Raw genomic sequence first — 10,782 nt, 5'->3', positions numbered from 1 at the left:
GGAAAGAGAAGAGGGATTGTCTTCAACCAGACGCATCTGTGGAGAGACTGCTACAACACGAGGGACTAAAAATAATTTTGGAAATGAGAAAAAAAATGAAAGAAAAAAATGTTAATGCATAACCAAAACACTAAAACAATCTGAAGAATTAACATGCAAGTATGAGCCCTTAACCACTGCTGTGATAATCAACTGAAGTGTGTCAAGTGAAGATTTTTATTACACTCATAGCACATTCAAGAGCTTGGTTTAAAAAAAAGGATGAGAGCTGCATTTTTGTTATTTTTACTAGATACATCATGCAAAGAAATCTAAGTGAGGAAAAATCATGTTATAGCATTAGTTTAAAAAAAAAAAAAAGAGAGAGAGAGAGAGAGAGAGAGAGAGAGAGAGAGAGAGAGAGACCAAAAGCACCAAGGGATTCAGGATTCCTACTATGAATCTTATTTGTAAAAAGGTGGCATTTTTATTCAAATAGAAATTTACCTGCTTTGCATACATATTTACAGAATCCAATTAAATCACTTTGGTACCCCTCCAACAGAAAAAAACACTCCAAAATTTGAACAAAAAGCCTTAATATTTAATAAAGCATTCAGGAGAACCACAACTGGAGAGAAAAATATTGCAAGCATTTATAAAGGAAGAGACTTTTAAATTAGGCTGTTTACTTAACTGAAAAGATGGAAAGTAACATTTTCAAAAGCACTAAGTGATTTAGGATGTTAAGTTGCACTGACTTGCAACGGAATTGAGGGATTTTTAGAATTCTGACCACAACGCAGGCAGATATTTACACTACTATTTAGGTTTTGAGATGATGTTCAGCACTCCCAGGTGCTCATCCACAGACTCTGGGTTTTGCTTTCTGCACTTGTTTTAGAGTTCTGCAACTAGCTTTCAGAGTCATTAAGATTATGCAATCTTGATCCTTTGATCACCAGGGTAGATTGTTTCACAGCCAGTCACGAAAGTAAAAGAATTATTAACCTCTGTTCCTTTTTATTATAAAAAATGCTAAGACTTGATTTAAATTTTTTGAAGCCTTTTTTGTTCAATAACCTAAAAGCATCCATAATTTGTATCAGGCAAACAAATGTCATTAAGAACTGATCTTTCCATTTTGCTTTCATTCATCTCTGAGGGGAGGACTTCGGTTTCTGCCTGCACATATCCTTGTAGCATGGTGTAATACAACTGGAAAAATGTGTGGGGGAAATTTTCAAAAAGAGATTATAGTTTAAAATTAGTTCCTTTTCCAAATCACACTGCATTACATTTATCATATTTCGTCTGATATTTAAGGATTAGTTTCCATTTCCATCAGCAAATAAATCTTTCAAGGAGTTTTAATCTCCTGACTTTTTAATTGTTATTTCAGCTGAGCATGACATACTTGCCTTCCACTACATCACCCCTAGATATTTATTTCCCTAAGGTATTTTAAGAAACTGCAAGTTTCTCCAGTAGTTTTAAGAAAAAAAATAATTTTAAGTATTAATCATATTAAGTTAGTTCATAGGAGATTATTTTTTATTACATTAAATGACTCCAACCAAAGCTAGACATTGTACGACATATTCTGTGACCAACAATTGACATTTACTTTTTTGGAGAATACATTTCTTTCTACATTTACCTATTCAATTAATTTGATGAACACAGTGCCTTTTTGATAAGCATTTTTTTTGGCTGAACATTTTGAATGGGGTCCTTCTCTGTGGACATTAAGGGCTATTTTTTTTAAGATGCATCCTGTTTTTGAACCTGTAATTATTTGCAAGTTCAGTTTATGTCATCTAATTAACCAAGTCCATTGCTAAACCTGCAAGTCAGATACACATAGTTAAAAATAAGAGGATCTATGGGTGTAGAAGAGAAGATGATATGAAGACCACTCCTAAAAATATCCTACAGAAGTTCGTGCGATGGCATCTTTATCGTTCCAGAGTCCTGATCTTCAATTTCCCTTGTCCTCAACTCGGTTGCTATCCTCCACCTCCACTAGCTGCATGTCAGTGGAGTTGCACACAACTGTTAAGTACTTCATGTTCTCCCAAGATATCTCAAGTTTGTTTTCATTCAAAGTTATTTAGCTGGCAGCTAGAACGTCCCAACAATTTAAGTAATTGGAAAATCCCGAAAATTAACTTCTTGAACTTTTTATTTACATTGCCAAGCAAAGATCTGGGCAGTCTCAACAGAAGCATCTTCGGCAACTGCATCAGGATAACTGAAATTATTGTTAATCATAGCATGAAAGCAGCATGCACATGCACACAGGGAAAGAATTAAGACTCTGCATGCGTAACTATGCAACTTGCACATTGCATCTAAAAGTCAAACTGGTAGGTGAGGCTGTATATGCAAAGGGAGATCTTACAGAGGAGAGGCAAGGCTGTGACCATTATGTTCTCTAACTCTACAGCAGGGGTTGACAACATTTTGGGCAGACTATCAAAAACACCCACAACCTCAACTTATAATGCATGCCAGGGGTGGGCAGCAGGGGAGTCACAAGGGGCCCAATCCTTGTTGTGGCAGTGTAGCTCCAGCCCCTTTCCCACCATTCACTCAGAGGTGCATGCGCCAAGCAAAATGCCTTTGCATACCACGCTCTCGCACCCATGCTGGGGGTTACCCATCTTTGTTCTACACTGTCCAAGTATTTCTAGGCTGTAGCATGGACATAGGGTATCTTCCAAAATTAGCAGTATAACAAAAGCAAGGTCTTTACACTCATGCATAAAAGAAGCACAAGACCAGGTCTGTGTTCTGTGTCATATCTAGTTTACTGAACTCAAATGAGGTAGTAGAATGTATGAAAAAATTGTATACAGATACATTTGTGTGTGTATATATATAATGTTACACAATGCTGTAGGTTTATTTAAAAAAGTCAAAATTATTTAGGAATGGCCTCATAGGGAAAATTTAGGAAGAGCATAAACAATTAATAGTTCTAGAAGAGCTATCTTCCAGATGCAAAAGCTCTCCTATGGGCTAGCTAGAAGAGAGAGAAAATTTTCAAACAACACAAGCCAAAAAAAAAAAAATCATCATCTGTTAAATATCTGCCATGGGATGGGACTACTCATTTCCACAGCAACACATCATGCAGCTCAGCCTCTGCCTTGGACACCACTCAAGACAGATAAATTGTACCACACAGTGAGCATCTGTAACCTTCCCTAACTCTGCCCTTCCCCCCCGCCCCTGTGCATCCCCCTATATTTTTCCTCTTTACGAAGTGGGAGTTTCAGAGCCAGAAGATCCTTTGATCACCTGGAAAGCGGTAGGATTTACTCTGATGTACTCCGATTTAAAGTTTTAGTTTAAATTATCAGACCTTATCAAGTAACTTTAAGGACTAATTCTCTGTCGTCTCCCCCTCCTCCCCAATAATCTAAATACTTCCTCTTACCGTACCTGTGAAAAATAAATGCCTCTTTGTGGTTTCTTTCCTTTTCTCTAAGCAGGGGTTCAAAAGGCGAAGGAGCTGTAATACACGTTCTTCCCTCCGAGACTCTGTCAGGCAAGCGTCATTCATCACTAAATATGGGTAAATCTTTCCATTATGGCCTCGGATATAGAGTCTTCTGGCTGCAGTGTTGTGCTTCTGCACTATCTCCACTCTAGGCATAAATCTATCGAGAAAAGAAACAGATAAAAGCACCTGAGCTTTCAAAGTCCAGAAGCTTCATTTCTCTCCTCTGAAATGAAACCAAGACTTTGGGGAGGGAGGAGGAGGATAAAAATGCTATACATAGAGGTAGCAAGAAACACTTACATACAGAACATTTGTAAAACTAACACTAAATTACCAATATTTTTAAATGAGATGCAACATGAACATAAGCTATATTTTCAATAATCATTTTAAGCAAGCTCTATATCTTGTCAAAGACAGTCACACAAATTTGCACCTTTGTCTCCTCTTCACTTAGAAACAAAGCTGTTGACCAAAGGACTTAATCAGACCAGATTCCACCCGGAACAACGCTAACGAATCACAAGAGTCTCTTTACTGGTAATGGAAGTGCCAAATGTACTCCATTTGCACCAATGTGGAGGAAGTCAGCCCATGCCCTAACCTCCCAGGGGAGACCAGAGGCATCTACCAGGGTCTGTGCCTTCAGCAGCAGCAGAGGCTGGGCCAGCTGAAGTGGTAGCTGCTGTCCTTGTGGATTAGTACGCTGGCTGCCCACCCCTTGTTACTCTACTGGGTAAAATGCTGTACATTACCAGACGAATGTACAACTAGAAGTAAATGGATTACATCAAGCCATCATAATCATATCATTAGTAATGGCATTAAGTCATTCAGGTATAAACATACAAAATCCAGGAGGTTGGGAAAAAGGAAATTTTTTTTCCCCTCTGACTTTCCTCCACATACAGCTACTTTTTTTCCCCAGTGGTGACTCACCTTGCAATCTTGATGTAATAATGAGTTGGCTTCGGCATAAGGAATTCTCCAGGAATCTCCACTTCTGCTGTTTGTGCTGAAAAGTTACTTAGAAAACGACACTTCTCCTCTATGAGGAAGAACTTTGGAAGTTGCTTAGTTTTTGCCTCTAGGATTTTGATCCACTTCTTCAGTTTAGAAATCAGATTGTGAAGTTTCATGGAACCTGGTACACTGAAGTCAAAGTCTAAAAGGAAAAAAAAATCTTTAACAATCTGAATCCCATCTGGGATATTTAACTATCAGCTATTTGAAGTTGGCATTTTAAAAGATGCTCTTTCATCTACATACCCTCCAGCAAAATATTTTAGGGGCATTGTGGATCGCACATTTACCTATTACGCATTAAAATAAGTTTTAAAAGCATCAGGCTGGTCTGGCATACAATGGTAAAATGAAAGAATATGCTAAAAATGGTAGTTACAGACTGGAAAAGTAACACTTACAAATAATTAACCCTTTTAGCATAAAAATATTATATTCCCAAGCAAGCCAGAATATCAAATGCAACTGGTGTTCAATATTTGCTTTTGCTAAATGAACATGAGAAAAAGCTATCTTCTTCAAACAAGCATTGAGGTGACAAAAAAGTAAGCAAAATTAATTGTGTAAGAAGAGGCTGGACTGTATTTGTTGCACATCAGTAGAGAGCCTCCAATACAGTGAGTGCACTGGGGCTCCAGATGCTATAATGTCATAGTTTGTCTGTCCATCCTGTGGAGTGTATGATATACAGAGGTTCTGTTTGCAGTTTTACCTCTAAATAAGGCTTATATCGCCATTCTAAAATTACCACCAAATGTATAGTAAACCGACACACAAGGACTCAAATCACCAGGTTCTGTTGTTCTCCTAACCTTAAAAAATCCTCTGGGTCTTTTCCATGTGCTTTCTTTATCTAGATCTCCCTATTTGCTACCTGTTTCATGGCCATGGGGACATTAGAAATAGCACTGCACGTAACCGGTTATATTTTGGGTTGATGCAGTCCACCAACACAGGCAGTATGGGGTGGTATAAATAGCTGGATTTAATATAAAAAGGGAAAGAAGATCTGAAACTTGTTTTACAATCTAGCAATATGAACTTCTCCAAGCAAAAATGCAGTATTTTAATTCAGGTTTTTCTTTTGGTTTTAAGAGACAAATGAACCCAATTGAAGAATAGCCTGGAAGTTCATTTGTCATTTCAAAGCAAATAGTAAAACTGCCGTTTGCTATTTAGAACAACTAGACTAAGTTCTTATCTATTTGGAGCTGAAAACAATGTCTCTGATTTCTCTGATTTCATTCCACATTTTGCACGCAGCTAGTACAACTGCTGAAAGTCTGGGCAGGAAGGCCAAGAATATACAGGCAATTTCTGCTTAATGCTGTTTCGTTAGCGCTATTTCACTATAACACTCATTTTAAACTGATACCTGATTTCACTTAGCGCTCAGTGAGTTTCATTATAATGCTTGTGGTCACCATCTTGGATAATCAAATACTTCCGGTTTCACTTAACACTCATTTCGTTTAACACTTGGTTTTTCAGAAACCAATTAAGAGTGCTAAGCACAGGTTGCCTGTATGTAAACAGCCAGCTCTCTCTTTATGTCACCACTGTCTCAACCCAGCTTTGTTCTTTTACAAGGTCTGGATCCTTGTTCTTTTACAAGCTGGTAGATGGAGAACAACCCTAAATCTGAGTAAGAACTGAGGTTATATCCTGGTTGACAGAGGGTTTGCAGCCACATCGCAATCACCTTGGTAGAAAACACTCCTTTGAGTGAATGTTTTTACATAGTCTCACAGATCCTCAACTCATGCAAGTGGCACCTGCGAACAGCATGTTCCACGGAGACTGTTTCATTCTGGTGGTGACCAAGCTTAATTGTCATATGATTCAAATCTAAGAATACACTCTACTTAGTCATGACACTAGACTTGTTCTTACCATAAAATCCACTGACTGTCCACTGATTGCACAGGCTCTTCATACCATTACATAAAAAATTCTGCATTTTTATCTTCCAGGCATTGAGAACCCAGGCCAAGGTACCCAAAAGATACCAGATGTGCACGGTAAGGCATATTATGTTTGTGATGGGACACAAATTTCCTCACGTCCCAATTATGCGACTGCTGTGGCCAGACCAGGACCTTGGGCTAACCCGGTCCCAATCCTGCAGACTAGACAGGGGGCAGCTGTTTTCTGGAGCCCAGGACTACTGTGTGCCAGATCTAAATGCTCAGATGATTGGATCAGACTTGGAGTAGCCCCACGTGACCTGAAGATCTAGGGCCGTCCTGTGCCAATGCCAACAAGCAGCTGACTGTCAGCAACAGCCCAGGGTAGGCCTAAGACTGGGACAAATACCACACATTTAATTTAAGGTACCATGCAAATCAGCCAGAACTGTCCTTCAGTGTATGTGGAATGTCTTTGTGGCTGGTTTGCCATGTTATGACATAATAATTGGGTGAACATGTGGCATGTTGCCATTTATGGCAAAATTAACTTGTTAACCATGACAAATTCAGTGTCAGCAAGGGCCCTAAGAATTGCCACAATGGCTAAGTTCAGAGAGTCAAAAAGCCTGAAGCTGAATTAAAACAATCTTTGCAGGTTAATCTAAGCTGCGTAGATTGACCCGATAAGCAAGTGAACAGATATTCACTTTTGATTCCAGAAATGCAGTCATAGGCCTGCATTGGCCTAGGCCAGAAGTTGGGGGACACTAAAGCACACCTCCTTGCTTAGCTGGAGAGATTTAACCTAAATCAGTTAAGTCCGATACTACATCCATCCAAATTTATCTTAAACCCACTTCAGCCATTTTGAAAATGGTTTATATGCACTGAACTTCAGCTGCGTTACAGAACTGGTTTCTGATTACTTATACCAGTTTATATGCAATTTCTGTCCCTGCCCAATATCTGCTACTTCCTTATGCAAGGACAAGACTTTCACTAACAGGATTGCAGAGAACAGCATAAATAAAAACATTTTGCCTTCAGAAAAGAAAAATAGACAAACCCATGCGACAAATGCACTCGTTGTGGTATCTGAGCATCCACCACAATGTGCACAGAATCAGGACCTATATACAACCTACAAGGAGCTAAGAAGGTGCTTATGGGGTAAACTCCATGAAAGAATGCATCCTAAATACTGAAAGTTGCATAGCATTCACAACATTCATTGTTGTATACACTCAAAACAGAAACACTGCATTTTTTAGGTTCACCGTGTTAGAAATGCACTGAACGCTGCCTTAGAATCTCTAAGATTCAAAAGTGAAAGAGAAGAACAATCTCAGATTGTACTGTACATGAATCTCCATTATGGCTCAATATAACAGATAATTTTTGTAAACCTTGCAGTTAATCTCAGTGACGGCCATGTAAAATACAAAAAACTACTTTTCAGTATATTGCGTAAGTATTTTTCTAAGTTCTTAACACAACCTTTAAGCAGAAGACAAATAAGTCAAAGTAAATGTATGAAGAGTGTAAAATCTAAGAAGAAAGAACAACTGGATTGTAGCAGGTCTGAGCCACAGAGGCGACCACGACGCCCCTGCCTGGCTCAGTCTCTAAGATCTCCCTTGATTACTTGCCCGCCATGCTTTGTTCTTATTAAGGATTAGATAAAGGAGACTGCCCACGGGCCTTAGAGCGAGTTGTCTGTGTAATCACCACCAGATCCCTCCTGGACCCCTCTAGTCTCTGTTCAGCCCTCAAGTTCAGTAGGCTCTCCCAGCCTATGCGTGCCTCTGTAGGGTCACCCACAGCCTATACCATACCGCAGCCTATACCAGGTGCCTCTGTAGGGTCACCCACAGCCTTAAGGGCTCATTGCATGGTTCCATCCTTCCCCACACCACACCCCATGTGTGTCATCTCCCATTAATATTTATGGTTCTGGTACCTCCTGGGCCCTTGGCCCATCCTGGGCCCTGGCCCTGCCTCCAGCCAGTGGAACTGGTTGTGGTCCCTCCTGGACCTTTGGCCCCTCCTGGGCCCTGGCTCTGCTCTTAGGCCAGTTGAGATCTCCAGACTCTTCTGCTCTGGCAGTCTCTGGCTGTTTAGACCTCCTTTGGACCCACTCTCTCTCTCAGCCCTACTCTGGGTTCCTGGACTTTCTGATCACCTTCCCAGCACCTCTCTGGGCCTTGAGATCATGGATCTCCTGATCCCACTCTGGGCTCCTGCAAGTTGGCCTTGGAGCCTGCACTCAGCAGGGCACAAAGCTAAACACTGGTGCTACTTAATTAAAAGCACCTGTGCCCTCTGGCAGGCATTCAAATCTTCTCCCAGTTTAACAAGGCCGTGTCCACCTGCCTGTATATACAAGCCCCTCTGTGCCCCAGGTACCTTCCTCTAAGTCTGTTCAGGAGCCCTGCTGCCAGGAGCTCCTCACATCTGGTCTCTCCAGGGTTGTATTGAGGCTCATATTGAGGGCTTATATTCCTCAAGCCCAGCCTGTTGCTGGTCAGGTGAGTCCTAATCAGCCCCCTTTCAGGATGCTTGCCTTCTTAAAAGCAGACACACCCAATGCCCTCTTAAATGCATCAAAATTTGACTAAACACCTATCCAGAGTGGGCAAATAATGAAGTAATTATAAACAGACTCCAGTAGTTAAATATCAATATGGGGCAAATTTTCAACCAAAAAACACAAATAGGTCATAAAAAGCCGATTTGTGTGCAAACCTTAAACATCCTCTACAAACAGGTTATACAGAATCATACATATGCCTACTACTTACACACACAATGGATGAATTGGCCCTACACAATTTTAGCCATAAATGGTTCTCCCTCAGGTTTTAAAGTGTGATAGTGTTGAGTGCTTGTATATATGCACTCAAACATGCCTATGTGCACACACACGAAAAAGAGTCACTTAGAAGCACAACTGCCATAAATAATCTCTTGCTCATAACATACAGCACACTATATGCCCATAAAAATGCAAGGGAGAATTTAACGTGGCAACCGAGGATGCAAGAGACAAAAATATTATTTAAAACAATTTTTAAAATAAAGTTGCATGACTGGGGATTTTTAATTTTTCTATTCCATTTTTAAAGTCAACTTCACTTAGGATATATTTGTTTTGTGTTAACATTACATTTTACACGCTGCTAACTTTATATCCACAACTCCTCTAAACATTCCCAGAGCAACACTGGCACATACTGCAATGATCAGGCACTAAATATTTTTAGCATTAAAATGTCCTATATTAAACAATAGCAAACACACACAACATTTGTAATTTCTATGAAAAATATCTATAAGGGGAATAAGCAGTTTCCTAGTCATGGTCATAAGAAATAATGCTGCACTAGGATCTTAAATTATCATAATATTTCATTGACAGGCTCTTCTTTTTAAAATACTGTACGTGGTATACCTGACAACTGCAAATATCATTGCAAAAATATCAGATTATAATTCCAAGTCTACCCTCTAGTGAGCAATGCGAGTAAATCACTTCCATGAAGTGTAACAATAGTATCTGCTGCCTCATTTACCTCTGACTTCGTGAAGTGCAGAAAAAGTCCCCAAATTGCATCTCCTTTTTTGGCTAATGATATGCAAACAGCCATAGTAGTAAAAACGTGCAACACGATCAGATATTTCTTTTTTTAAACCAAGCCATTCCTTTCTCCACAGGAATCACTGGAGTTTGCTGAAAATGCCTGTTTTCAGATGGTTTGGTTTTGTTTCTTAGTAGCAGATGGGAATGACAGAAAGTGAGCTCTTATTAGTCTATTTGTTTTGTGTCACACAGGCTCCATGTGAAGCCCATCTTAGAGAAAAAAAAAACACACACACAACTTCTGCTGTAAGGAGAAAACTACCATTAGCAATCATTGTGGTGCAAAGCTCCAGTACACTACTTTGCAGACAGCTTAACTCGATGTTTTATGCATCTGTTTCAACCACTACTAAAAGCCAATTCTTGCTTCTCAAATTAGTTCAAGATCTATCAATCAGCTCAATGAAGACCCCCACAGCCAAAGAATATAAATGAAGAGCACAACAGGAATGGACCAAGAAAGTGGAGATAACCCTGGATAACGTCAAGTTGATGCACCATTTCTTTGCAACCTGGATACCTGACACCATTTCTTTATCGTATTTATTTGAAATAAAAAATACTTTTGTTCACAGCAAACACTGTTATCATCAATAGGGTAAAAAAGTTACTTACTATGATTGCCCGTGAAGTGCAACCAGATATGCAGTCATAATTGTCCTAGAGATTGTCATGAAGGCTTTAAAATATCCCAACACAGTCTTCTTCTGGCATAAAGG

General features: G+C 39.6%; 1 protein-coding gene across 1 annotated transcript in view; it reads right to left on the bottom strand.

The window, feature by feature from the left end:
- The window catches only part of TRRAP (transformation/transcription domain associated protein), a 140,906-nt gene that overhangs the window by 7,288 nt on the left and 122,836 nt on the right, over positions 1-10,782 (bottom strand). The window contains 3 exon segments of the mRNA XM_025213106.1: positions 1-65; positions 3,430-3,647; positions 4,430-4,655. The exon segment at positions 1-65 is cut by the window's left edge and continues 144 nt beyond it. Of these exon segments, the coding sequence (XP_025068891.1) occupies positions 1-65; positions 3,430-3,647; positions 4,430-4,655 (509 nt within the window).

The sequence above is a fragment of the Alligator sinensis genome, unplaced genomic scaffold, assembly GCF_000455745.1.
Source record: "Alligator sinensis unplaced genomic scaffold, ASM45574v1 scaffold990_1, whole genome shotgun sequence".
In the NCBI taxonomy this organism is placed as follows: domain Eukaryota; kingdom Metazoa; phylum Chordata; order Crocodylia; family Alligatoridae; genus Alligator; species Alligator sinensis.
Note: the sequence above shows the minus strand (reverse complement) of the source record. Positions and strands in the feature narration are given on the sequence as shown.